Source organism: Xiphophorus hellerii, chromosome 12 (genome assembly GCF_003331165.1).
Source record: "Xiphophorus hellerii strain 12219 chromosome 12, Xiphophorus_hellerii-4.1, whole genome shotgun sequence".
In the NCBI taxonomy this organism is placed as follows: domain Eukaryota; kingdom Metazoa; phylum Chordata; class Actinopteri; order Cyprinodontiformes; family Poeciliidae; genus Xiphophorus; species Xiphophorus hellerii.
In genome coordinates this window covers 25,295,365-25,322,571 of record NC_045683.1, presented here as the reverse complement: position 1 = coordinate 25,322,571, position 27,207 = coordinate 25,295,365, and the positions used below count along the sequence as shown (strand labels likewise).

Sequence of the window (27,207 nt, the reverse complement as noted above, 5' to 3'; positions counted from 1 at the left end):
CTAATGAACAGAAATAAAGGCTTGAACACATCAGTCTGTGGACATTATGTGTTTAGTGAACTGAGTTACTAAAATAAATAAACTTTTCAATAACACTTTAATTTATTCAGTATCACTGTAAACAACTTTCAGCTGTAGTTGCAGGAGAAGAGATGGTTTCTACAACTCTTGACAAATTGGGATTGAATACAAAGAGACAGCAAACTTTTTAGACCAGTAAAATACGTTGCAGTTTGTGGCTTTGGTGTAACATGAGAAAAAGTTACTCCATACTTTTGTAGGCCACTGTATACAGAACCACTTATTAATCAAAACTAAAAATTGAATAAAAATCTCAAATCTGACCAAAGACTTTAAACGCACAATTAGTACTTTTTGTATTTAACAATTCAATGCCGTTCTAAAAAAACATACAAACAAACAAACAAAAAAATCCAAGCAATTTATCTGTGTCTGACTAATCTGTTGAAGTGAATGGGCGGAGTGACATCCTGGCCAGAGGAACCAGCTTTGCCCATCTGCTCATCTCTGAGCCCTTTCTTCCACCTCACCTCCCTTGTCTGACTCGTTTAGTTGTGATGGTGGAGCGGCTACGGCGCGTCAGCGGAGAGAGAGGACTCAGGGTGTCCTCTAAGGAGCAGACAGGAAATTTCAGTGAGCTGGAAAATCAAGGGTAGCAAGGGCCTCTTCAGACAGCTGGAAAGCGGTGAAAGAGTGACCCCATGTGGTCAAATACAGAACGGCGTGATCTTTTGCCAACATCGTCAGATACAGTAGGGCTTTAAAATAACTCAAGACTTTGCAAGGTGGCTCCCTTTCAGTGAAGAATCTCTAATCCTTAAACAAAATAACAAATAAAATACAAAACATGTCCGTTACATAGAAATGACAAGTTGATCATTTTTGTTTATATCACTAAATGAAATAGACACAATCAAGCAAAAAAAAAAAAAAGAATTCTTTGCCTGTTCTTCTTTTTAAAATATTTGATACGTTTTATTTCAAGAATAAAACGACTCTATTCTTTAAACATATTTTTTGTGACATATAGTTAAAGAAAAAGCTATGTCTGTTGAAGAATAAATTAAAGACACCTCCACACCCATTTCCATTTTAAATAGCCACAATTAAGCACAGGATGTCATGTTATAAGGACATGATTAGGACATTGTTGCTAAGCATTTAGTTTAATTTAAACTCATTTTCTTTTCCTGAGAAATTAAAGGCTAAAAATATGAGTTTTTATGAGTGACCATTGATTTATAATAGCTGGAAAATTGATCAATATATTGGATGTTTAATTGATAGCATTTGACAAAATGTAATGTTTATTGCCGTTTCATAATGTTTTATAGTGTAAAGGACTGACCTGAAATGTGCCGTACAAGATAAAACCAATGTGCTGTCATAGAGTTCGAAGACTCAAGATGTTTACATACTTTCAACACTTTAATGAAAGGAAAAGATGAATTTGTGTATAAAAACAAAACACTTTATTACAATTAGGCTGAAAAATCCAATGAAAACACAACTACTTTACAAGTACAAATGTTGTTTTGTTGATATTTACAGGGTCTTTTTTTTCCTTTTGACATCAATTAAAAAAAAGTAGTGAGAAAACACAAAAACACTAAAGTACATGTTTACAGTGTATTTACGGACATTAAAAAAAAAAAAAAGATTAAAGGAGCGACCATTGTTGTCCACTCGATCATCTAGGTGACAACAGAATCGGACGTACAGGGGACTAATAATGAATACTCTTACACTAATAACGAGCTCATTCCCAAACGCAGAATGACTCGACCCTCAGCCCCAGCTGTCTTGTTAGGTCATATATTCATTAAAAAAAAGACCAGTAATGTTTGGTGGACTGAGCTGCTGATCGTAGGGTTCATATTGACGTTGTTGATAACAAATAATATACATTTAAATCAAAATAAGACCGGATCACTGTTTCGTCACTGATCTTCCAGTGCTGATCAGCTATTAGCTCTGAAACAAACCCTAAATATTGATTAGAATTAAACAGGAGGGCAAACAAAGGGTTTGTTGTGATTAAGACAGTGGCTGGTTTTCAGGACTTAGATGTTGTGGGATCTGTAACAACCTCATGTGACCTGCAGAGGGAAAAAAACAACAAAAAAAACACTTGGAGAGTGGTTTCATAACACGGCATGTCTAGCTGCTCCCCCCGCTGGGCTTGGCGGGCGTTTTGGCTCTCACGCCCCCTTGGCGAGCCTGATTCTTGGTGGGCTGCTGGGCCTGACCGGGCAGCTGTCCGGGGGACTCTGCGGCAGAGGGGGCAGCGGGCGGATGGGCGGGGCTGTGCGGATTCTGCGGCTGGATCTGCGTGGCGGGCGTCACCACCTGCTGTGGGATGATCTTCTGCTGAACCACCTGAGCTGTGGGCGTCCCTGTAGGAATCATCTGAACTTGACCAGACGTAGCAGCCTGAGCCAGAGTCACCGTCTGAGGCTGACCCTGGGGTCATGAGACAAACAAAGAGTAGTTTATCACCATGGTGATGTGGTTCGTAATGGAATTTAGATTTATGGGCCGGGTCGGGCCCGAATTATTTTGTTGATGGTCGGGTCGGGCTCTGGCTTCTGTGTGGCGTTTCATAAGCCTGCAATACACACAGCATAGAGAAATCCAAAGGAGAATGCACAACATAAAGTTGTGTTCATCGACTTATAGTCTACATGGAGGAGTAGATAGTTGAACCTGTTGAGGAAATAAAAAAAGTAATAAATAAAACGTGCACGCTGCTCCGATCCTTTCAATCACACATCCCAGACGACTTGCACTCGACTCTCCCTGTGGTTACAAGAGACACGGTGGAGCTGGAAGAATTTATTTCAATTTTCTTTTTAACCTTTCTACTAGAATAAAAATCCATTAAGATTAAAAAGCTCTTTTCAAAGGAGTCCTGGACAAGAGGCAGCAGCAAATACAAACGTTAAACAAAAGCTAAAAATGGGAGAACTTACACTGTTTACATAATGGTGGTCTAAAAATGAGAACAGTAAAATCGTAACTAAAATATGTCAGGTATACTGCTGGCTCAGGCCAATAATTAAAGTTAATTAGTCAGGTCAGTGCATATGGGCTGGATTGGATTTTTTAGGTCCGACCAACACTCTAGTCCGTACTACGCTGCTATTAACGGAATACTTCAGGTTTGGGGAAAGTTAGCAGCTATAATTAACAGTCAGTATACCCTCACCTGCTGGGGAGACGACACAATCTGCTGAATGTTGGCCACAGCCGGCTGCTGCACTATTTGTGGGAGCTTAGCCACCTATAATAAAAAGCAAACTCTTACATCAGCACACACACTGACTGCATACCTGCAAGCCTTATGTTCTGTGTTTTATCATCAGACAGCACCAATCTACCTGGATTTGTTGGGCTCCGGCTGGTTTTTGGGTCTGGGCGATGGACGTAGTAGTGAAGAACTGGGTTTTGATTCCAGGCTGGAGTTGCTGCGTTGCTGCGTAGGTCACCTTCTGTTGCTGCTGCGCCGACTGGGCCGCCTGCATCGTTACCTGCTGGGCACCAATCTACCCAAAAAAGGTACAGTCAATAAAATACACAGAGTTTAGGTTGACTATGCTAGATGAAGATTTGTCTTACACACATCACACTTCTGAATAATCTGACTTTGACGATGAAATAAACAAGACCCTGACAGCACTGATGACTGAGAATCCCCTGGTTTGTAGTTGTGGCGTCTTTACCTTCTGCTGAACAGCGGCCTGTCCTTGCTGAGGCTGCCCTGCTTTCTGCTGAGCTGCGGTGGCCTGGATGGCTGCCGGGTGCTGCTGTTTCTTCATCGGAATCAGCTGCTGGACTTGCATCTGGGGGAAGCCGGTCGTCAGCACTGGGGCCCCTAAAACGAGATTAAAAAACAAAACACAAACACACAAAATCAAGTGGAATTGATCATAGCAGCATATTTAAAAAGAGAATAAAAGTGCTTTCCTGGGGAAAAGAAATCAAAAGTCTTAAGACTCACCAGTTTTCTGTGCTTGATTAATAGCCACACTTAGTCCTGACATCGTCGTCACCGCAGAGACTACTGCCGGCACAGACACCACCGGAGGCTTGGTGAGGGTCACCTGAGCCGTCTGTCCTGCCTGGGCCTGAGTGGGCACTCGAGTCTGCACAAGCACAACGGATGTAGTTGTAAAATGTCACCATTACTCTACCAGCTTGGCGTTTTCATTTAAGGAGATAACATTCCTCAAATGAGCAAGGATTGTGTGAAGTTTTTTTAAAAAAGTGAGATGCTGCTGAAGAACGTGTTCGGATTAATTATGTTAATGTAAGTACTCTGGCAAAAACTAAAGTACACGTAGTTCTTCTCCCTGATTTTTGTTGCAGCCACTAAAACGTTTTGGCGTAAACATCCAGAACTAACTGAATTACTGCTGGATTCAGTTAGTGCTGAATTAACTAACTAATTCAGCACAGTTGAACTGTTTATTTTTGTTGTGTCATAGGCAAAGGGAAAGTAAAATACGATAATGCAAAATGTATTTTTCTGTACACCCCCCCCCCCCGGGTTGCACTTTCTTCAGTATTCGAAAGTAATTTCCTAGAGTTTTCCAACAACAAGCCAGAGGAATTTAATGACAGTACAGAAACACACTGCTAGCAGCAAAGTGACAATGGAGCAGAAAAATTTCAAAGTTCCCCTGATGCATATCTGCTCCTTATATGCCCAAAATACTGGCTATATTAAATATGCAGTGTGATGACGGCTGATCTGTGTTGTGTTTTCTAGAGGTTTTATTCCATCTCTTTCTCTCTCTTTTTTTTTCATATTGATTTTTTTATTTTTCAATGATCAGATACTGATATCAACATTTTGCCTGGCATATCTCACAGACAGAATTTGTAGGTATAGCTTAACCAAAGCTATGCCAAGTAAGCATGGCTCATTTTCAAGTCTATGTGGCTTTTACACAAGATCATTTCCTTCCATCTCTATCCAAGTTTTGTTTGTGGGAGCATAAAAGGAATACATAGAAAGAAGAGAGTAAAAAAAACAAACTAACAGGGTCAGAGAGTGTAGCTATAACAGGTGTATCGATATACGAAACTGTAAATTCACAAAACATTACTTTGAATCAATGAGTTTTGTTTATGAAGTGCAAACTAAAGTCAGGTGGCATCCTTTCATATTGAATTATTTGTTTATCTCAAAAAATTAAAATAAAAGCACATATAAAAAAAAATCCTAGATTATTTCTGGCATATATTGAGATATTTTTCCCATTTATTCCAATGTTTTTTAAAAAAAGTTTAACTGTGAAGGTTATCTTTTCCATTTTGTAAATATCTGCCACTATTTGAGCCCATTCTCCAGCAGTAGGTTCTTTCTGCACCATCCATTTTTTTGTAATTGCCTTTTTTCCAGCCGCTACAAGTATATTCCACAGGTATCCTGTATCAATTGATTGCATTTTGGGGGTTTTGCATCCTAAAAACATGGTTTTGAAATTTGATGGAATGTTGATTTGAAAAATTTGGTTAAATGCGACATTCATAGCAGCTCAGTATCTTTGGAGAGTATACTCTCTCTCTTTTTTAAATACTCTTACCAGTCTGGTCACTTGCAGCGTGTTTGCAGCGAGAACGGCTCCAGGTCTGGCTGCAGCCACGGTAGCTAGCTGAGGACTGGCCTGGCCAGCCTGAGCGGGCTGCACCTGGCTGGGCTGCTGGGCCACGCCAGCTTGCGCACCCTGCGTCGCCGCCGCTACCTGCTGTCCTGGCCCCTTATGCTTCTGCATTTTTAATAACTCCTGTAAGAACAAACAGAAACAGACTTAGGAAAAGGATGCATTTGTTTTACACTGAAAATTACAATTTTCACAAAGAAATCTGTTGCACTGCTTACAGTGTAGCCTCATGTTTATCTTATTTAATCACATTCATACCACTTTGTTTTTCATTTTTACTACATATTTCAATGTGTTTTCTTGGGATTGTGTGTAATGGACCATAAACGTGAAATGGAAGGAAGAAACAGTCAGTATATGTGTTTCATTACAGCTTCACGTCTTTCGAGGTTCGTCTCACAGCTAGAGACTGAAAGCGTTGCTCACTTTTCTTTGCAAAAGTGATTCAAACAATTAAATCTTAGCTCCGCCGGTATGTTTAGTATCTTTGTCCCGCTAAAATGTGAACTTCCATCACTTTCTCAAGTACTCTGGCCTTTAAACAGGCATTCTTTCTGAACTTGAGGACGCCTGCCATTAAAAAAATGCATCCTCACAACATGACTCACTGCTAAGATAGTGTGTTAAAGGGACTGTACAGTGTTAATTTTCCATAATAAATACTTTTTGGCATATACAGTACAGACCAAATGTTTGGACACACAGTTGTGTCCAAACTTTTGGTCTGTACTGTAGGTTAAAATTCTTGCCTTGCTCAGTGCAATATGCTCTGTATCCTTTTCATGACTTGTGGCAAACATTTAAAATTACTTTCTTGGTTGCGTCTCTGGTTCATTTAAGGTGCAAGGCAACATCTTGGTAGCTTTGCTGTACTCTTTCAATAATTTTGGATGACCGGTTGAGCACTGCTCCCTGAGATGTTAAATGCTTTAGAAACTAGCCTACCCCTGCTTTACAAATCAGCAGGGGTAGTTGCATCATAAAACCCATATTAAACACATTAAAGTTTATGACTGTGCCACAAAAGAATGTGAAAAGGTTTAGGGTTGTGAAGACCTTTCCAAGGTACTGTTGCAACAAGAGTCTGCTAAAATCTAAATACTGAATTTATTTCTTTAATATGGACAATACAATCAGAATCACTTTATTTCCATTGCTAGTAAACACATTCACATGGTAGAAAATTGCTTTGATGTAATAGTGAAACAAATAATAATAATAATAAATTAATACAAAAAAGAAAAATACACAATAAGTGTGCAGTAGCATCCAAAAACAATGATTTAATCTTCTGTATTACATTCCATATGGGTCGTTACAGTCTTTATGGGTCTTTAACCCCCATAGTGCCAAGCTTAAAAGTTGTTTTTTTTTAAGCACAGAATTTACCTAGCCTGGTGGCAAAAACAAACATTGTCCAGTCAACATAAATTTTCACTTATCCATGATGCAAAAAAAACTAGGTAGCTAGCCAACAGTTGGCGTCAACCACCTCGAGTCAAAGAACAAAATCACAATGACTGCAAGCAACTCAAAGGTTAGTCTAACAGAAAAGTTCAGTGAGAGAATGAAACCACAACGAATGAGAGTGAAATAGTCCTCCAACAACAAAATTTAAGAGTTGTGATTAACAAATTTGAGGCCAACTTAATTTTTTGCAAACAAATTTAAGATGTTTTGTAATTTCAGTTTCACAAATTAAAGTCTTTAAGGTTAAGCAGACACCCTGTAAATTTCAACACTTGTCCATATGAAGCTTTGCTCTACATGGGGATAAAAAGAAGTAACATTCAGTAGCATACATAAAAAACTCAGAATAACCCATAGCATAATGAGGCCAGCATACCTGAGGTTTGCCTACACCTTTGATCTGAGAAGGAGCTCCCAGGTGCTGCTGCTGTCGTAACATCTGCAGTTGGGCTGGAGTAAGGGACTTTGTTGCCATCGGAATACCTGGCGCTGGAAGGACAACGGCAGATGGGTAAATTCAGCAAAAAAATAAAAATCATGCTATGATTACAAAAACTTGAGCACAAATCTATTTTCACACCTGGTGTCACCTGGGGGACCAGTGGGCGGGTCTGTGACTGTACAGGGCTCAACGTAGTAGAGACTACAGCAGAAGCTGTCACCGGGGTCACGGCTCTCACACCACCTGTAGCTATGGTGACCACTTCAGTCGGGGCAGCGGTAGCAGCGACGGCCCTCTGCTGCGCGTGGACCACCTGGGCTCCAGCCATGCCTGCAGGCTGGATCGATAATGACAACACAGTGAAGAAAGCTCGTAAGGGGCCCCCGTCTATTGACAAAGGTTGGTTTCTGCCAGAATAAAGGCTGTTTGTGTTACAGTAAATTAATTCTGGCGAAGCGGTAACAAGTGAACATGACTCACAGACAGGGTGCCTGGTATGACTGGAGATGCCAGGCGTTTATTGGCCTGGAAGGGACTCTGGGGAATCCCAGCTCCTGTGTTCACAATCACATTCCCTCCTACAGTTGCTTGGAGAAACACAGAGAAATTAATTAACTTCAGAAACAACAACAACTGCACTGTATTAAGAAGCATGTGTGTGTCAACATACCGGCCTGAATGGTGGTGCCCACAGTGGCGTTTTTAATCGCCCCGGCCTAAAAAACGGGAAACATAATAGTGTTAAACTTTGGCTAGGAATAGGATAATTTGTAGAATAATGTTGACAAAACATGTTTCTCACCAGTACAGCTGCATTGGGCACAGCAGTAGCTCCAGTTACCCCAGCAGCCTGTGGAACCTGAGCTTGGCCGACAGCAGGAGTCTGGGCCTGACCGGCGGCAGCCTGAGTCTGGGGAGCTCCAGCTTGTTGCTGGGCCAACTGCTGAGCTTTCTGCTGCTCTGCAAGGGCCTGCAAACACACACACAAAAAAACTAAACCAACTGCAAACATCTAAATAAAAACATGGAAGCTAGAGGATGCAATACTCATATGAGAGCAGTGTGGAGGTCAAGAAAATTGGTAAACAAATGTAAACCAATCCTTTCTCCTATTTGTGACTAATAAAGTAGGCAATAGCTAAATCCAAGACTACAGATTAGCAGTAGCTGATTCCAGCTGTAAATAATATGAAAAACAAAAATTCGGATTTCTCTCAAAGATTTATTTTAACAGTCAAATCAAAGCAGTTTTTATGCCAAATTACATTAGTGTGAAAAGATGTTAAATATTATTTCGTTTAAAATAGTATTTATAGCATGGAGAGACTGTTATTTATAGACATTTAAACAATTGAATTGGTTTTAACAACCCATTTTGCCATAACCAGCCCTTTGAGGACATTCCTGACCTGGATGTGTCCCAAAATGAAAATGCTTGGAAATAAAAAAAATCATTCTGTTGATATTCACCTTTTTCTCTTTGGCAATCCTTTCAGCCCGCTGAGAGGCCACCTGAATGGGAGGTAGGGGCTTATCGTAGCTAATCCCACTGAAAGAAAAAATAAGTGTGGATTGGAACTTTTGTATATTCATTTAAAAATAACCTGAAAGCAGGAATATTAAACATACCTCTCTGCTAAGACCGACGCATGTTTGGGATTCTTCTGGAAGGGATTCATTCCAAGCCTTTGAATAATATGAATAAAAGTATAAATACATTTCAATATGAAGATCTCAAAAAAAATCATCAGAGTTGCACTGTACATAAGTGCCACAACAACAATAACTCATTCAACTTTACAAGACTACTGTGTACTGAATATAAGGGCCTTTTAATCAATTTGAGGATGAAATCTTCTCTAAATTCCCTCAAATGAATTTCTTTAAATGTTGCTCATTACTAAATAATCTTAAAGATATTTACAAAACAAAAAGGTCCAATTCATACACAAAAATAAATAAATCATTCCAATCATATGTAGATTTAAAATTAATTCCATACATGTGAATTGGACCCAATATTTAATAAAATGCAGTTTAGATTTTTATGCCAACTGATAAAATAACAGCAGGAAAAACAGTCTAATCACTGAACACTTACAGCGGTTTGATAGGTGGGCTCCGCTTACTGGCGATTATTTTCATGAGTTCAAAGCGACTGCTGTACAGCTGAATCTGTGAGCTGTTGTCATCCTGTGTGTAGATCTGGCAGGTCCGCAAAGGACGGCTGTTCTTAGACTGAACGTATGCGAAAAGGACAAATATTAACGCAAGTGAAACAATGACCTCAACAGTAAATAAATGCTTATTCACCCAAAATTCAAAAGAAAGGGTACCTTATATATGCTCTTGGATTTCTTCTTAGGGTTGGGCTCATACACCAACTGGAAAATTAGAGAACGCGATCAGCAAATGTGGGCAGTCTAGTTTTAAAGTAGGGTGACTGTGCGTTCAGTACCTTGCCCTCCTCTCGAGGAATGATGACGTTCTCGTAGCGGTTACGACACTGTTTGGGTGAGCGGTAGATACGGCTGCAGGAGTTCACCACGTCGCTCACCAGATCCCAGTTAGGTGTGTGGGCAGGAGACACGATTGTCAGATTCAAAGGGAGCTCCAGCAGCTGTTTCACAGCCTGAAGAACAATAGCAGGAGGTTTCATCAGCGTCATAAAAAGTTACATTTTTTTTTTTTTCTTTTAAAGTAGAAACAGATATGGGAGGATTGAGCGCAGCCGTTACCTGAAGCAGGGCCCAGTCCTCACTGATGAGCCACTCTGGGTTATCCTGACCAGCCTCCATGGCAGGTTTAGCCAGAGAAGGCAGCGGTTTGGCAAACGGAGGCTGTTTGATGGAAAAGTTCTTTTTCTGGTCTTTGCCTTCACGCCGAACTTTGAGCATGCTGGCCTTTTCGAAGAGGGAGCGTGGAGGAATGACCGTCTCCCCGTGACCCTTCTTCTTCTTTCTGGCTGCTGCAAGACAAAACGGGTACAGCTGAGATAAAGTGGAACAATTCCACCTATGACCAGCATCCTCTCTGACAGCTATTTTACCTGAGGGATCCATCTTGAGTCTCTTGTGCTCCTTGCGAATGTAGATAGGAGGCAGCTTGGACTCCGGCATAGGTGTGGTGTCATACATCAGCATCATGACTGAATCGATGTAAATATCATTGTCATCCTGTGGTGGCGTGGGCGGGGTCCAAACCTATTTTGAATAATAACAGAGAGGGAATAGCAAGGCAGAAGGTCATTCTGTGCTACAATACTTATAAAATAAATGGAGTGAGTGATTTTTTTTCTGCACCAATATGCTGAATTGTAAATAGTCTGTCTTATTTAATGTTCAATGTACAGTACAGACCAAAAGTTTGGACACACCTTCTAATTCAATGGGTTTTCTTTATTTTCATGACTATTTATAAGGCAAGAAATCCCACTTATTAACCTGACAGGGCACACCTATGAAGTGAAAACCATTTCAGGTGACTACCTCTTGAAGCTCATCAAGAAAATGCAGAGTGTGTGCAAAGCAGTAATCACAGCAAAAGGTTGCTACTTTGAAGAAACTAGAATATAAGGGGTATTTTCAGTTGTTTTACACTTTTTTGTTTAGTGCATATTTCCACATGTGTTATTCATAGTTTTGATGCCTTCAGTGTGAATCTACAATGTCAATAGTCATGAAAATAAAGGAAACTCATTGAATTAAAAGGTGTGTCCAAACTTTTGGTCTGTACTGTACATGCACATTATGTCCATTTTTGAAAGAGTTATCCATCCCTTGGCTCATGAGTTTGCTATTTTTATTTCTAATAACTGCACAGTATTTTCTGAAATAGTCTTGTGCAGTATATTATCATTATTCTTATTATTGTTGGTATTGTTAATGTTGTTCTTTACATGTTGTTTTTAATACTTTAATGACTGTTTTGTGTGAACCTATATCTTATACAGATGTTACACCCAAATTTCCCCTTTGCGGGACATTAGAGGCAGTTTCTATTTTATGAATGCAAAAATAATCAGAATTTTGTGCAATATCTGCATATGATGCAATTCTCATAGGGTGTCTTGTGAAAACTTCAATATTTAAGAGTTAGTGCAGCTGAGTTTTCTGTCTGAAGTGTAAATAGGGAAGTTCACTAAGGATTTACTGCTGATGTTTCTGTAGAGGTTAAAAACAAACACTAAAAACTGTGAACTGTAAGAATGGATGAAGGACAAATGTGGGGATGGTTAGAGGGATATAAGTTTTAGCCAACAGAATACTGAATTAAGTCTAAAACAATAAATAGTTTTCCAACAATCATTTTGTTGCTTTATTTTTTTTTTCCAATTCCTATTTTACACTTTTCCAGAATGTGTGGAAATCCTGTTTTGTCACAGGAACAGTGACTTATATTCCAGAACATCTAGTGTCTTACCGGCATGATTTCTGTATGACCATCCTCCGAATCAAACACATATTCCTGTTAAACACACAGAAAAAATTTGATTCTCCATGTAGTGCACCACTTCCTGTTTATCTGATAACAGCATCCACCCACCATGTTGTATGCATCTTCTCTGGTATAGGTGAAGAGGTCTTCCTCTCCCTCCATCAGCTGGCACTTCTCCTCCTCCTCCTCTTTCAGTTTCTGCAGTTGCTGTAGCTCCCAGCCTCTCTTTGCACACTCCAACCTCTCCTAGAGGACATAAGAAATGTCAAACATAGAAAAGATGTCTGTACTAGGTGAACACAAATGTGAACTAAATCAACAAAACACGTCTCATACCTTAAGAGCAGCTTCATCGTCACCGATGTGGAGGTACTCCAAGTAATGCAGAGCATATCTCTCAATAGGAGTAAGCTGACAGTTGGATAGAATTTTAAAAAATGTGAGAAAGGCAATTGTATTTTAGACAGTTTTATTTCACAGAGCTGAATCGGGTTCCCAAGAAACTTTGAAGACTTTAAAACTACCTGTTCCATGACTGCGTTCAACTCCTCTAGCAGGCCAGGTTCTTCTTTAGTCTGGATCTCTGACTCTGTTGACGATCTGGCTCCCAACTCCTCCTCTTGGGGCTTTCCCTCCTCTGATTGGGCATCCAGATTTATACTGTGCAGAGCCTGGATGTAGGGTCTTGCTACTTTGGGAGAAATAGATTCAGAGGCCGATGGTTCCTGATGAAGCACCACAAACTCCTCCACCTTCACCCCTGAAGTTGCCTCTACTTCCAGCAGGTCTTGGATTGTCGACTACAGACACAGAATCAGGTCAGTTGTTTAACTTAAGCGCTATTAATCACAATTGCTTCTAAATGACATTTTGCTTTCATTTCTTAACAGACTATAAAATTTGAAGCTGAAGGTTTGTCTTACCTGTGTGAGGAAAGCCAAACTGTAGTCAGTACCCTGTGCAACTACCTCTCTTATAAGCTCCTTGGTCCCATTTTTTAACAGCTTCTCTTCAATTGAGTTGCCACTCTCCAGCCTGACCAAAACAAAGCAGGAAATAAAACCAGCCGTTACAAAAACAACAGAATCCTTAAATGCTGCATATTTCAGCATTTAAATATGCAGCATTGCTGAAGTAAAGTGGTCTTTACTTCAGCAAATAGAGAAGCATCATAAACAGATGTTGCTGTATTTGAAAAATCACCTGTATATGTGAATATCCTTGGAACGCCCCACTTTTTCACACCATTCCTGAGTGCGGGCGTCCATGCTTGGGTTGAGATCCGTGTCGTAGAAAATGATTGTGTCTGCGTCAACAATGGTTCCGACTTCAGAGCAGCAGCAGTTGGTCAGGATGCTGCAGAACACCTGCTTGTTGGTGTTAAACGTCCTCATATTTTCCTGTGGAAACACACAAACAAGGAAGGTAACTGGCTGAGAAAAAGCTGCCAGCAACACAACTTTTTCATTTTGGGAGGTCAGAAATTTACATGTTTTTTTAATAAAACATAACCTGTAGAGAGAAATCTGTAACTGATAATAAAGCAAAAGAAATAAGTTTTCTCATCTCTGACGCCAACCCAAAAAGATATTCATCACACTTAAGTGGTATAGAAAAATAACTAGATGCATTCTTTTATTTAGTTGAATGATTTGAGATGGTTTACCTGTGTTTCTTCAAATGTGAGGCTTTCATCAATGCGCACATAGTTGAGCTGCCTGTAATCCAGGAAGGCCTCCAAGATGTCCAGCATCTTAAACATCTGAGTAAAGATGAGGACACGTCGACTCTCTGACCTAAGCTTCTGCAGCAGAATGGCAAGAGCTTCCAGTTTACCTTTGCAAAAAAAAAAAATAATTAATGCTCTTCTTATTTCAGTTGTCCAGTGTATGGTTAAATATGACTACACTCCCTAAGCAACTTTAAGACGGTTTTGTAATTCAAAAGCGACCCTTCGTGTTTAGACAGATGAACAAAGAGACTTACCCGAGTCCATCTGCATTAACTGTAAGTCAGGATGGCCCAAGAAATGTCTGGAGACTAAATGGTGGATGTCTGCACTGTGAGGCTCAGAGGCCTCCAGCAGTCGCTGCTGAAAGGATTTCTGCTGAACCCTGTAGGGAACTGAAGGATTGGCCGCATACAGATGAGGAGGCGGAGCTACGGCTGCGGGCACCACACATGTCAACCTACAAAATAACAAGCATAAAATAGTAATAATAATACTCAGAACTGATTGTGAAAAAAAAAAATTCAATGAATTTAATCAGCAACAGACAAAAATTAGGAACAAGTTTTTTGTTTTTTTTTCTTTTAAAGGTTTTATTGGCTCTAGTGGCCTTTATTTGATAGTGAATTGACAGGAAAGAGGGTAATAAGAGACGGGGAAGACATGCGGCAAAGGTCGCTAGGCCGGGAATCGAACCTGCGACAGCTGCGTCGAGGACTAAGGCCTCCATATGTGGGTTGTGCGTAGCCCCTGCGCCACAACAGCACCCACAAATTAGGAACAAATTTTAACAAAAGTGGAAATACCTCTTGATCAGGCTTCCGGCAGCTTCATGATGGTTCTCCACGGTCAGCAAAGCAGACTGCAGCACAGACGTGGTACCCACACAGGTTCTCTGAGCCCTAGAACAGCTTTCTCTGCCCACCCACCTCCAGCCCCCAGCAGTCAGGGCGGTGTGAGCAGGTTCTGGACTCAAAGTGCATGCCTGCAGCAGATCGGACCCATACAGCACTCTGCGGTTACAGCGCTGCTCATTTGCTTCAAACAAGCGGCTCAAGCGCTCCTTCAGCTGCTGAGTCTTTTCTTCTGATGCCTCCTAAAGATTGTAGCGGGACATGATAAAATAGAATTTATTAAAAAAAAATTAAGGCCATCATAAGAAATAGTTTTTTTTTTTGTTTTCTGACAACAGCTTACTTATTTATAAGTTAGCTTACTTACTTATTTATAAGTAATCTAATCTTATAAATAAACTAACTCAACACGTTAGGGGAAACTAAAGTGTCGTTAGTTTTGGGTAATACTCTACAAGCAAAAAGAGAATTATCCAGATCCATGTTTCACTTCATATACTGTACAAGTACAGACAAAGTATTTCTTGATTTAAAGAAGGAACAAATAATTGTGATTACATTAAACATGTTTCCAAACTGCAGGAAAGAAATGGAAGCATTCCAATATTGCTGTCAGTGTTTATTTCGTTGAAATAAACTGAATTTCATTTTTAACAAAATAAAGTTCCATAGTTTGATTGCATCATTTATCTGGGCTTCAGCTCTTTTCTGCTATGTGTGACATTACCTCAACATACTCACCAGTGAAGCAGCATGACCTGCAGTTGTAAGCTTGGATGGAGATGATATTGCATTTGAAGTCACACCCAATGCTTATGAAAGAAAGAAAATAATTTGATAATTTTACAGAAACACCAGTGTCACACATTCAGTATTAATAAACAAAACGTTTGGGAAAAAGTAGCACTTTTTATTCCACAGGAATGTCAAAACAATCAGAAGAGAAAAGTCACCTTGCTGAGCTGTTGAGAAGCCAGGATGAGGGGTTCCAGGTGTAGCTGCAGTGCTAGAGGCAGGAACGGTTTGAGGCATCGTTTGCATCACCATGGAGCCCTGAGGTCGTATAATCGGCTGCCCTGGAGCGGACACAATCTGCAGGATGTTGCCTAAAACAACCACAAACATGGAGGCAATTAAAAAGTGCCCTCTAACCAACAGGAGAGAAAAACTTTCAGCTACATTTTTAGCCACAGCTAACTGAATACAAAACAGAAATATTGAAGCATCAATTTAACAGCATTTAAGATAATTATTACGGTTAATTACTAATATCTAAATGTATAATAACATTTGTGTGGTAAAATAAATAAAAAAACAGAAAACATACACACAATAAATGGAAATGGTAAACACAGACTTTTAAAGGAGAAAGCAGAGAAAATGATGGAAAGGTAAAATATGACAATGGGATGTACATTACCGAGTGTACCTTGGAGCTGCAAGGGCTGTCCAGTGGTGAGTTGGCGGAGCTGGCTGTGGGACAGAGTGAACTTGTTCCCCTGAAACTGCAGGGTGACCGGAGTCTCTGGCTGCGAGATGCGGTTCTGACTTCCTGCCATGTTGGCCAGCTGGGCAATTTTCACCACATCTCCACCTTCATTGGAAAGAAAAGAACAAACAGTAAAAAAAGATAATGGTAATACTAATAATAATAAAAATATTTCACATCTACGGTCAGAAATATAAAACAATGTATTTCGTTAGTTGCAAGGTGAAAAGGAGGCAGGACATGCAGAACCAAGGTGAGTTAATCAGATGGAAAAAGCACATCTCTTCTCAACAACAAAGCAGCTTGTAATAAAGACATTGGGGGAGAAAGTTTGAAATATAACACAAAACACTTTTTCAAGACAACACACACCTCAGCACAAACTACAGTAAAAGAAAATATCTCACTCTAACTACTGAATATGATGTATATGGATATTTTCACTAATGTTACCATATTTAAGTATGTAATTATGTAGTTATAACAAGAATAAACAAAAAACAAACAAACTCAGAAGTTGTATTCTGAATAGTTAAATAAAAATCTGAAAAATCTATTTTTAGTATATCTTAAAACCAGATAAAACCTTCCCTTTCCATACATGGCATTTTTAAGCTATTCTGTGTTTTGCAAAACAAAAGAAAAAGAAAAACAAACTGTGTTTTGTAAATTCTTCACCATAGAGGTAAATAGAATCCATCTTAAAAAGGGAATCTGGAGTAAAAATACACTGAAATGTTTTGTTGTTTGGAATTTCAAACAAAGATGTCAGATAAACATGTGTTACCGTCTGACATCAGATGATGTATGCCAGGTTCCTACAGTTAGCTTAACTGGCAACATTTCTCTTTATTTATTTTTTTTTTTTTTTACATCAGATGTAAAAGACATTCATTTCAAACAAAGATGAAAATCATATTCTGTTCTCCAGGAAAATACATTCACTACCCAGCAAAATAACTATAGTAGGGTGCCCAAATTCTGACTTGCTGCCAACAGAAAAACTGAACAATGCAGGCAAGTGCAACATCTTTTGTACTTTAAGCGTATTTTAGGTCCCAATATTATATTTACATTACACAATGAACTTGCATTTTACCTTAAATGTTTTCTGACCCATTCTGTGGTGAAATTATACTTTGACTCAGAAGCCAAATAATTGAAAACCTGAAGATTATATTCACTGCAATCAAACGGTTATCACATGTACAAATACTGTGTGTCACTGAAAAAGTTGACAATTTAAAGCGTAAAGAGTTGGATAATCTGCAGAGATGCTAACACATGCTCTGCTTTAACATTCAAAATTAGACAAAAGAAGAGAGGAAAAAAATAAGAGATAGCTTTAGGTCATTTCCTAATAGCTTGGTTGATGCAATACACAAAGATATATTAGTAAATAAACTGGGGTGTAAAATATTAAAATGGAAAGGAGAACATAAAAGGAATGAAGTGTTTCCTGGACTTTTCTACTTGAGTCATTTTTTTTTTTTCCTGTCATCGGGATGTAAAATGTTGATGGGTGGGTTCACAAATATAGCTGGACTCATACTGAGTAAGAACACAATGACAACACTGAACAGAAAATTGTATACAGGAAAAACAAAGAAAAAACAACTTTCAAGACTTTCAGAAAGTTATTAAAAGCCTTGTACTAATTTGCTGGCCATCTGTACTTAATTTTGAAAGAGTGTAGAGAATATTTTAATATAAAAAAATTTGTTTTGAGATTTTATTTAATTTTTGTCTTAAGTATATTTCTCTCGCTGTATTCTATATATGAGTGGAGTCTCATCTCCACTGGGGCAGCTGGACATTAGAAAATTATATGATGGTGATGTCATTGTTAAATATTGCAATAATGACATCTGTTGCCATAAATGCATTTTCTTCAGTGATCATTATTATCCATTAAAATCCTTCAAACTCTGTGTGTGACTTTTTATTTGTGTCAGGTTTGGGCATCTACTCTTATGAGTCCTTTGGAATATTAATGATAATATATTGCGGATTTCTGCAAAAGCCTCACTTTACAAGTCTTGAATTTTGAGCTTTCTTTACACAAAACTTTGCTAAACATTCTCATAACCTTAAAAATCCAAAATAAAGGCATCATTTAAGTTACAAATTTCGGAACTTCACCTCTAATTATGCCCAGTGTCATAAAATGTTTCCATTTTTTCCCCAGTCAGTGTTCTTTCTCAGTAGGCGTCCCAATGCAAAGATTTTTGTGCCTGTCAACAATTTAAGAAAAAATATAAAATCCTAAAATGATCTTTTAAAATCAAGTAGCATAGTGACACCAGGTGTGACATACAGCAAGAGGGTCGTATGCAGCTTACATGCAGGTGTAAAGAAAAGAAACTGGGTATGCCAAGACAATGAGATGCTGCTGATATGGCTGCAGGTCTACAGAGACGCATCTCTTCCATCGGCCTGCTGATGTACGACATCTGAGAGCAATTTCTGCAACAGCGGCGCTGCTGCCACCATGCTAACACAGAGCCACATTCTCTGGACTGAACATATATCAGCAGTGCCTCAAGTAAAGGCCTTGGTGTACAGCAGCCAAAACGTTTGTGCTGGAGGTGGGAGGGGGGCGGGAATGCAGAGATGGGAGGGCTGGCCACTTACTAGGCAACCGTGCCTGGGCCTGAGATGTAAGAACCAACCTCTGGGACAAAAGACTGGGCTGGATGGCATGGCTGGGGGCTAAACCTGGCCTTGAAACCTGGGTTACTCCAGCCTGGCTGATGGAAGTCATCGAGCCTACGACTGTTCCAGCTAAGGTCTGACCCAAGGCCAACGGAGTAGCTCCCAAAACATGCTGCCCGTTGCCACTGTTCCCAGAGGAGGCAATGGAGGAAGATGCAGTGTTGTTGTTGCTGCTGCTGACAGTAGGAGTAGCCTGGAGTCTCTGAGTAGCTGTTCCAACGGCTGCGAAATACAAGGCAGTGGGTTGTGGGAGTCCATGTTAGGGCTAACCCGATATTTAGTCAAATCATTGAGATCAAAGTGTTTTGTTCTTATCTATACATACAGCAGTGGTGGGCCAACACAGGAAGTAGTACAAAAGATGTTTCTGACGGGCCGTGGAAGTGATTTTTAGTACTTTTTAAAAATATTTACATACATTTATTGTATGGCATTATGATGCAGGGCACAATGGACACACTCATATTCGTTTGCCTATCTGTTGAGTGGAGCAGTTTCAAAACAAATTTCCCCAGTGGGACAATAAATTATATCCTATATGATAATATTTTAAAAATTATTTTTCTTTTTCTGTTTTAGGAAATTCATGCAGATCAAATCTGTCAATTTTTCAATTAGCTTTGCAAACCGAATAAAAGCCATAAAGATTTTGGAGGCGTCAGGAAAAAAATATATTTATGTATATTGTCCACCAACCACTGCTGCAAGAAAGTTAAGGTTTAAACACAGTGAGGATCTGAGAAAAGGACAGAAGCAGTTAATAATTTACCTGCAGCAGATAACTCTCTGGGCATCTTCATTTAATATTGATCCAGACTGGTTGGGCCCAAACGCTGAAGTTAAGGGGACTTGTACCAGAAAATGCTTGACATGTTACCCACAATTATTCCTATGTAAGAAATCTTTTTTTTTTTTTTTAAAGTTCATAAAATAGTGTCAACATAAACTATTGACATATATACTTATTTTTTTAGATGGTATAAGCCAACATTGGTCTTGGCCACTCCCGAATTAGCTTTTGCTTGAGCCTCAAGGACCCACTAATCTGAATTTAATCTTAATGAGGATGCAAGAGAATTATCTATAGCAGGAAGGACATAAACTGCTTATTCCTTCTACCAAAACCTTGCTTAAAAATTCTGAACTATCCCTTTAATAACTTATAATCCATATCGACCAACAGTAAGCCTTGATCTTTCAAACATGCAGCAAACTATGTAAATGCATACCATTGGGTACACATTCTAACGATCATGTATGACAATATCTGCATGGTGTAAGTTTTAATGCATGACACAGTAATCAGAGTCATTTGAATTTAAAACAGTGTGTCAATCATGCAGCATAACACTGCATAATGCACACATGACAAGCAGAGAAAGTTTTATTAGCAAATGGGGATAAAAGCAACGACCAAACAACTATAAGGAATGAGATGTATTCCAATTAAAACAGGTACTGACAACCAGGGGTCCTCAAACTGGCGGACTTTCTGTCATTTGACAAACGCTTTCCAAAAAAAAAAATCTTACCATGAGAAGTTGGCGCAGCTGTCGGGGCAGTAACAGGGGACTTGCCTCTAGCCTGGCCAGACTGGCTGACAGTGGAAACTAAGGTGCCTGTAGGCGGAGAGCTTGTTGGGGGGCGCTGACCCGCTACATTCCCAATGGGAGCTAATCGACCTTCTGGTTTTGTACCATACTGCACTGGCTGGAACAACCTGAAAAGTGCAAACCAACAACTATATAGCAATAAGATTACCACATTTTATGATACCATCATGTCAATGTAGAAAGGTTTAGCTCGGACCTCATGGGTTTTATCGGATATGGTTTGGGTCTCGGTGGTGGCTCAGGAGCAGTGTAGATTTCCTCTATGAGCTGCTGAGTGACCTTTAGCTTAGGTACTGCTTCTTCTGTCTGGTAACGAGTCAGTCTGTTCTCGTTGATCAGATTGAACAGGGACAGGTTTGCAGTCTAGGATGACAATGACAAGGCAGATTGAGACGTGAAAGGTCAACATGTTGAACTGATTAGAAAAGATTTTTAACCATTAGAAAAGGAAAGAGAAAATTGAAAATGACACGACAGATAATTAATTAAGCCTAATGTGTTTACACTGAAAGACATTTTTACAGTTTGATAATAAATAACTTTTATAATTGTCAAAGAAGCACTTTTTGAGGATCAAAAGCAACACAAGGGCATACCTGGCTTGAGTCTTTCTCAATAGCTCCAAGAACCAGTGACGGCACGTTGTACTGAAGAGAAGCGGAGAAGTAGGAGCTGCTGCTTTCTCTGGGCACCACCAACTCAGGGTGGTTACACACTCGCTGCAATTGCATCAAAACTTGAAGCACACTGACAAAATGACCCGACTTCAGTGCCTCTTGTGTCCTGGAGGAATACACACAACAAGATTAGAAAAAAAACTCTTCAGAAATCAAAATTCACAAGATGTAGAGTTAGATACTTTCAATCATTAACGGGAGGGTATTATGTATTTTGCAGAAACATAGTGTCAATGTCTAGGACAATCAAGTAACTACGTAACCTTTTAGTTGTTTTAAAAATGCTGCACATATCAAACATAACTTAAAAGGAAATTTGACTTTGACTTTCCGTCAGCAAATAATCCCAACATTCCTCTATCGAGCTTTTTAGCAACCATTCTCAGAAGTTTTGGACTGAGAAAAAGTTTGTGTGACAAGCAGCAGCAGTAGTTCTACTATGCGTTTCCTAACTGGTGCTGCCACTATTCTGCAGGAGCTGACAGTCACATATCTCACCCAGGCTGTGTAAGGATGTCCTCGTAGAGAGTCTTCTGTCTATTTGAGAGACGGCACTTCAGAATGTGCTCGTACTTCTTGGGAAGCTGTTTCTCAACATCCCTTTTAGAGCGCCTCAAGATGAATGGCTGGATCATCTGCAGAGTAACACACGAGAGATTGTCATTAGTAATATGTACTCATGGAATATAGATCAAAATCCCATTTGACAGTTTTACAATCAGAAGAATATGCAGGAACATCACACACCCTATGCAGACGGATAACCAATTTGTGGCAATAGTCCTGGTTCTCGTCTGAGTCAGCCTTGATAGGAAAGTGCGAGTATGGCCTGGTAATTCCTGGCAACAGGAAGTGGATCATGGTCCAAAACTCCTTCAGCGTATTTTGAAGCGGAGTGTGGATAAGAAGTATCCTTTGCTCACTGGGAGAGTCACAGAAATATGTCAGTGATATTATGTGAAAATATCCTGCGAATATAATTTAACAGAGACAATTTGAACACATCTAGTACCTTCTGAGAGCAAAGATAGTTTCCCAGTGCTTTTCTGTCATGTTTTTGATGAGTTGCACCTCGTCTAGAACCAGATGTCTCCATCTTTTCTTCAGAAAATGTCTCTGGTCTTTCATCAGCAGCTTGTATGACGTCACACACACATGAAAGCTGTTGGAGTCCTCCCATAACTGGAATTAATCAAATGACATGTTACTATATGAACAGCCATTGGTGAAGGTGAAACTTTTTTTTAAAATAACGAACAATGTCAACTACGAGGGTATGAAATACAAAAAGTCTCACCATTCTTTTGTATCTGCGCTCCCTTCTGTTACCCAGGTAGAGGAGAATCTTAAGACCAGGACACCAGCGCTTGAACTCCAGCTCCCAACTCAACAACTTGCAAGTTCTCACTACAATCAGATGGGGTCCCCAAATGCCTGTGGAGAAAAGTAGTGTTTAAAATGCAAAATAACAAAGAAGAACTACAGCAACTTTGAAGTGCCACATACCCTCTTGACCAGCTAGGTGGGCCAAGTAAGCCACCGTCTGCACAGTCTTGCCAAGGCCCGTCTCATCAGCCAAGATGCCATTGAGCCGTTTCTTATGAAGGTTTACCAGCCAGTCCACTCCAATCTGCTGATATTCTCTCAACAACCCATGCAACAGAACAGGTGCTGGACTGCGGGTCTAGTGAGATGGAATAGTAACATCAGTTGAATGTTATAAAATAATAGAAACGTTTTTTTTGAGTGCGGTATTTCCTTTTTCTTACAGACGTAGTGATTCTGAGGCTGCCCTTGGGCAGGAGGAGCTCCGTAGCAGCTGCCACTTCAGCAATGTCTCTACCAGCCTTCCCATTTGAGTTAGACGTAGATTTATCTGTACTGCGTTGTTGGTCCATGCTAAGCAGAGAGTCGATTACCACTGCTTCCGGTGGACTGCTTGGAACACATTCCATTTCTGTAAAAAGAATGGATATAGAATGGTAAAAAGGGACACCGCTCAGTGGTAAGAATGAAAAAAAAAGACTGAAAACCCCAATTTAAGTACAAAAAGGCACCTTCAGTCTCCTCCACATCATCCTCATCGGAGCAAGAACTAGGCTGAGGCCACTCAAAGTCATCAGCATAGGCACCGGCATACTGTTTCTTTAAAGCATCCAAAGACATCTCAGCTTTAAAAAAAAAAGAAGAAAGAATAAAATTAACAAAACAATATCAATTGGCTAACACATGTTTGGCATGAAAAATATTAGTATGGATAATACAGTGCAAGTATTGTTCGCTTTTTATCATTAGCATGTAGGCTATTACCTTAGCTTTAGACCAGTAGGGAGTGTAGCCATTAAAATGTTGCTTAATAGGTCTGTTACTTTAAGCCTAACTGGACTACAGCACAAACAAGAATCACTTATGGCCTACTGTTAAAAAATATTATTATATTAGGTAATATTACTGTTAGCCTGGAATAAAAAAAATAAACTGAACAGACAAAACCAGGACGAAAATAAAGCAGGAAGTTGTGTTTCTAGGAGGAATCTAAATTCTGAGACACCCCATGAAAAAGAAGAATCTGATAAATAGATTTGAAACGCCTGTGTGGCTCAGACACATAGATACCACTGGTAAAACAAAATTATATTTTCTTTTATTATTTAATTTTAATGTGGTAAAGATGGATTATTAAAGTAAATGTGTAGCAAAAGTCTAAAATCTGAATTTTTTTTTTTTAAATTCTTATGTTTAATTCACATTTAAATAAGGAATTCTTTTTGTTTTTGATTTTTTAAAAAGTCATGTTTATTTGATGATTAGTAATGAGATTTTATTGAACTAAAAATAAAATTATTAGTATTGATAACATTTTATCAAGATTATTTTATACTCATTAAGGGGAGTAAAAATACATCAGTAAATGGGATTAGATAAACATAAAATTTCTTTTGAAAAATTTGTAGAAAATGTTTTCATTATTTTGTTAATCTGCTAATTAGGAAACATAAATAAAAACAGACAAAGTTTGGTTTTCAACTTATATGGTTGATATAGGAGAATATAAATGTTCTCCATGTTAATCCCAATTCTGCTAAAATGCTTAGAAATATTATCCTCAATATTTAATGTGCAACCGTGGGCCTACCTCCCTCTAACTTTACTACTGACTGGAATTTTAGAAAAAATAAAAACATACATTGACTCAAACAGCACGTCAAAAAACGTTTAATGAGAAATTATAATCACGTACCATCTTTTGCAAGGTCGATCAATTCTGCTTTGTGGTCTGTTTCTCCTTCCATGACTTCCTGTTCCTCTATGGTGCTTTCTTCATCAGTGGCTACAAGAAACCCAGACAGATTGTGAATTATTTATGGTTGTTCTGCTTTTATTTTATTTTTTAGATAACACTGAAAACTAACCCTCTTCATCCACCAATGAAAAACCTGATTTTCTCTTTCTACCAGTGTTAGCCGCCTCCTATAAAATGGAAAAGAAAACCCATGAATTCATACAGATTTTCTTTCATCACACAGACAAAGTTTATCTGAGATGAGACCTACAATGTTCTAAACATCAGGACAGCACCTACCGTTTTATCGACTGTTTCTGCTGTTGATTGACCAGGAGAAAAGGAGAAGCACAGTGAATATAATAAAGAAAGTACACCACAAAACTATGAAATTATTTTACTATCAGTATTTAAGTGGCTTGTAGGCTCGTACCTGTTGCTTTTTGTGGGCCAAGTGCTTTAAGCCTCTTCTCGTTGATTTGAAACTGCAGCTTAATTTCCACCACCTTAAAAAGGAAAATCTTTTATTTAGACTGGTATCAAAAGTATTCACAAATAAGAGCAATACATAAGTAAATAAACACCTACCTGCTCAATGTTTGACCAGAAGAACTCCACCTCTCGGGCAATCGTACTGGCAATATGACGAAGATGAACTTCCCTTTGTTTCTGTGATCTTTCTTCATTTTTCTTCTGTTCTTGATGGTAACGAGCACATGTACGAACAAGCTAGAACAGAGCCACCAAAGACAAGTTCAAAGAGGCATTTTCTGTAGTTGAATTGATTTATTCTTAGTTTCACATTTTGCTCGGTGTCAAACCTTCTTTGCAGCGGCTTCCTTCCACCTTCTCTCCTGAGCAAAGTCCGCTGCCATCCACTGCATCTCCTCCAGGAGGTAATCCCAGTGGGACTTTGGACGTGAAGCTTCCATAAGCTTAGGAAGCCTGCTGGCTGACCACTGACCCTCCTTCCTTAGCTCGGAAATGCGCTGGTGTACCTGACTCTCCTGAAATAAAAAAAGCGCAGATTAAAAGTCAGGATCAGAACTATTTCATCCAGTCCAAAAATGTCTGGAGAAAGACATTTGCTAAACAGCTGTTTTCTTTTTTATTTGTTTTGAGAAAGAATGGAAATAGAAGTTTTCCAATACACCGTGCTGCTTCCCAATTACTTGCTCAATATTCTTAAAGATATAAAAAAAATTCTTCCAGGAAGACTGCTTCAAAAACTGGCATAAAAAACGGGATATGATGAAACTAGAGGTTCTAACAATATGAAAGAGTTCATGATGCTACAACTTTCTGTAACTCACCAGTTTGGCCTGCTCAACTTGCCTATCCTGGGAGCCTTCTTGTGGGGTCTGAGCGGTCGTGTTTTGGCTGAAGCCGCCTATTTTGACAGAAGAAATTCCGTTGGTTCCCGTCAGTTTAGACGGGGTTCCTGGGTTGACGTTAGAGCCGAGAGGACGAAGAGAACCTGCTGTGTGTGGATTTGAATTGGCAGCAGACGAGGGAGCGGGAACCACGGATGTTATTGATACCGAGTTGGTCATAATCCTCTGAGCAGGCTGGTTCGGATCAGTACCGGGACGAGCAAGTGCCACCGTCTATGGAAATAAGAATACGAAAATTTTCAAATATTATTATAGCTTTTAAATATTAAAACTTGCTGGCAGTAAATTACAACTGAATTTGTCAAACAAAATGTAAGTAAATAAAGTAAATTATGACACAAATGTAAACCATGCAAGGTTTAATGTTTGTTAATCGATCCAGAATCATACACATCAGATTTTATCCTCCACACATACTGACCGCTTGTCCTGGTTGCAGATTTGTCTGGGATTGTTGTTGCTGGGACTGCAGCTGAATATGAACACCTGGTTGCATCTGCTGCAGCTGGGACTGAAGCTGTGTGTGGGGATTCATGGCAGCCAGCACAGGCCCGCCCGCCTGCACGTGGACTTGCACACCAGGATGAGTCGAATTCTCCACTAACTGAGCCTGCTGAGAGAGAGCCAGGGGTATGCTTGCCATCGGTAGGGCGCCTTGCGGCAGCCTGCTGGGTAGCTGAGGAGGAGGGGTGTGCAGGCTGGCTGCATTCTGGACGGGCGGTCCTTTGGATGGATCGTACTGCTGCTGGTTCTGCTTCTGTCCTGCGAGCTGGACTGCTTGAGGAGTAGGTGGCATACCACCTGGATACATGGCAACCAAAGTATAGAACAAAAGAGTAGTAAAGAGAGCAAAACAAAGAAAAAACTTTTAAAATAAGTCAAAAAGTAAATGTTCACATTTTAGTTTTTCGCATTTTTTTTCTGAAAGTAAAATACCAAAAATAACGTTTTTTAATAGTTTTCCCTTTAGAATTATTTGAGAGACCCTTAAATCCAAGTTAAATAATTTGAATCTAGTGACACCTGGTGCAATTACACTTTTATATTTTAAACGGCTGTGTGCACTTTAGAATTCAGAGCTCTTTAAACCTCTGCTTAATGAACTAAACGTATTCATTAACAGTAGAATAACTACTGCCTGATGATCAGAGCAGAACTAATGAAACTCATACAGCAAAATGATTACAGAAGAATGAAACCAATATGAAAATCTACATGTCTCTCAAATGAAACACTACTTTGATTAATGCAAAACCAAAACACTGCATTTCAAATGCGGAGAGAATGTGGTTAAAAAACAGAAATAAAACTGTACATGCAATAAAAGGTTTTTAGAGACAAAACAAACTTCAAACTAAACATGAAAAGAACTTCTAAAACATAAAGACAGCAAAAGGAGAGGCGAAATAAAATA

General features: G+C 39.3%; 1 protein-coding gene across 11 annotated transcripts in view; it reads right to left on the bottom strand.

Moving 5' to 3' along the window:
- Positions 1–1,430: 1,430 nt before the first annotated feature.
- ep400 (E1A binding protein p400) overlaps positions 1,431–27,207 on the bottom strand; it is a 31,132-nt gene continuing 5,355 nt past the window's right edge. For 2 of the 11 annotated variants that reach the window (XM_032577779.1, XM_032577788.1), the window contains 49 exons: positions 26,215–26,594; positions 25,713–26,006; positions 25,221–25,406; positions 24,988–25,128; positions 24,833–24,905; positions 24,700–24,719; positions 24,530–24,587; positions 24,358–24,447; positions 23,174–23,287; positions 22,886–23,073; positions 22,623–22,800; positions 22,414–22,550; positions 22,129–22,298; positions 21,864–22,038; positions 21,615–21,751; positions 21,036–21,222; positions 20,636–20,802; positions 20,359–20,546; positions 18,746–19,048; positions 16,043–16,219; positions 15,576–15,728; positions 15,364–15,434; positions 14,575–14,864; positions 14,026–14,228; positions 13,706–13,875; positions 13,243–13,439; positions 12,963–13,074; positions 12,564–12,839; positions 12,376–12,450; positions 12,148–12,285; positions 12,025–12,069; positions 10,652–10,805; positions 10,341–10,570; positions 10,061–10,234; positions 9,939–9,986; positions 9,704–9,840; positions 9,232–9,288; positions 9,073–9,151; positions 8,405–8,572; positions 8,273–8,318; positions 8,083–8,189; positions 7,741–7,939; positions 7,537–7,649; positions 5,613–5,813; positions 4,022–4,166; positions 3,744–3,895; positions 3,402–3,566; positions 3,230–3,304; positions 1,431–2,484 (listed from right to left, as the gene is read on the bottom strand). In XM_032577779.1, coding sequence (XP_032433670.1) covers positions 2,182–2,484; positions 3,230–3,304; positions 3,402–3,566; positions 3,744–3,895; positions 4,022–4,166; positions 5,613–5,813; positions 7,537–7,649; positions 7,741–7,939; positions 8,083–8,189; positions 8,273–8,318; positions 8,405–8,572; positions 9,073–9,151; positions 9,232–9,288; positions 9,704–9,840; positions 9,939–9,986; positions 10,061–10,234; positions 10,341–10,570; positions 10,652–10,805; positions 12,025–12,069; positions 12,148–12,285; positions 12,376–12,450; positions 12,564–12,839; positions 12,963–13,074; positions 13,243–13,439; positions 13,706–13,875; positions 14,026–14,228; positions 14,575–14,864; positions 15,364–15,434; positions 15,576–15,728; positions 16,043–16,219; positions 18,746–19,048; positions 20,359–20,546; positions 20,636–20,802; positions 21,036–21,222; positions 21,615–21,751; positions 21,864–22,038; positions 22,129–22,298; positions 22,414–22,550; positions 22,623–22,800; positions 22,886–23,073; positions 23,174–23,287; positions 24,358–24,447; positions 24,530–24,587; positions 24,700–24,719; positions 24,833–24,905; positions 24,988–25,128; positions 25,221–25,406; positions 25,713–26,006; positions 26,215–26,594 — 7,646 coding nt within the window. In that variant the 3' untranslated portion in view covers positions 1,431–2,181. The remainder of the gene's footprint in view (positions 2,485–3,229; positions 3,305–3,401; positions 3,567–3,743; positions 3,896–4,021; positions 4,167–5,612; positions 5,814–7,536; positions 7,650–7,740; positions 7,940–8,082; positions 8,190–8,272; positions 8,319–8,404; positions 8,573–9,072; positions 9,152–9,231; positions 9,289–9,703; positions 9,841–9,938; positions 9,987–10,060; positions 10,235–10,340; positions 10,571–10,651; positions 10,806–12,024; positions 12,070–12,147; positions 12,286–12,375; positions 12,451–12,563; positions 12,840–12,962; positions 13,075–13,242; positions 13,440–13,705; positions 13,876–14,025; positions 14,229–14,574; positions 14,865–15,363; positions 15,435–15,575; positions 15,729–16,042; positions 16,220–18,745; positions 19,049–20,358; positions 20,547–20,635; positions 20,803–21,035; positions 21,223–21,614; positions 21,752–21,863; positions 22,039–22,128; positions 22,299–22,413; positions 22,551–22,622; positions 22,801–22,885; positions 23,074–23,173; positions 23,288–24,357; positions 24,448–24,529; positions 24,588–24,699; positions 24,720–24,832; positions 24,906–24,987; positions 25,129–25,220; positions 25,407–25,712; positions 26,007–26,214; positions 26,595–27,207) is intronic. The other 9 variants (XM_032577787.1, XM_032577784.1, XM_032577781.1 and 6 more) reach the window with 9 other exon arrangements.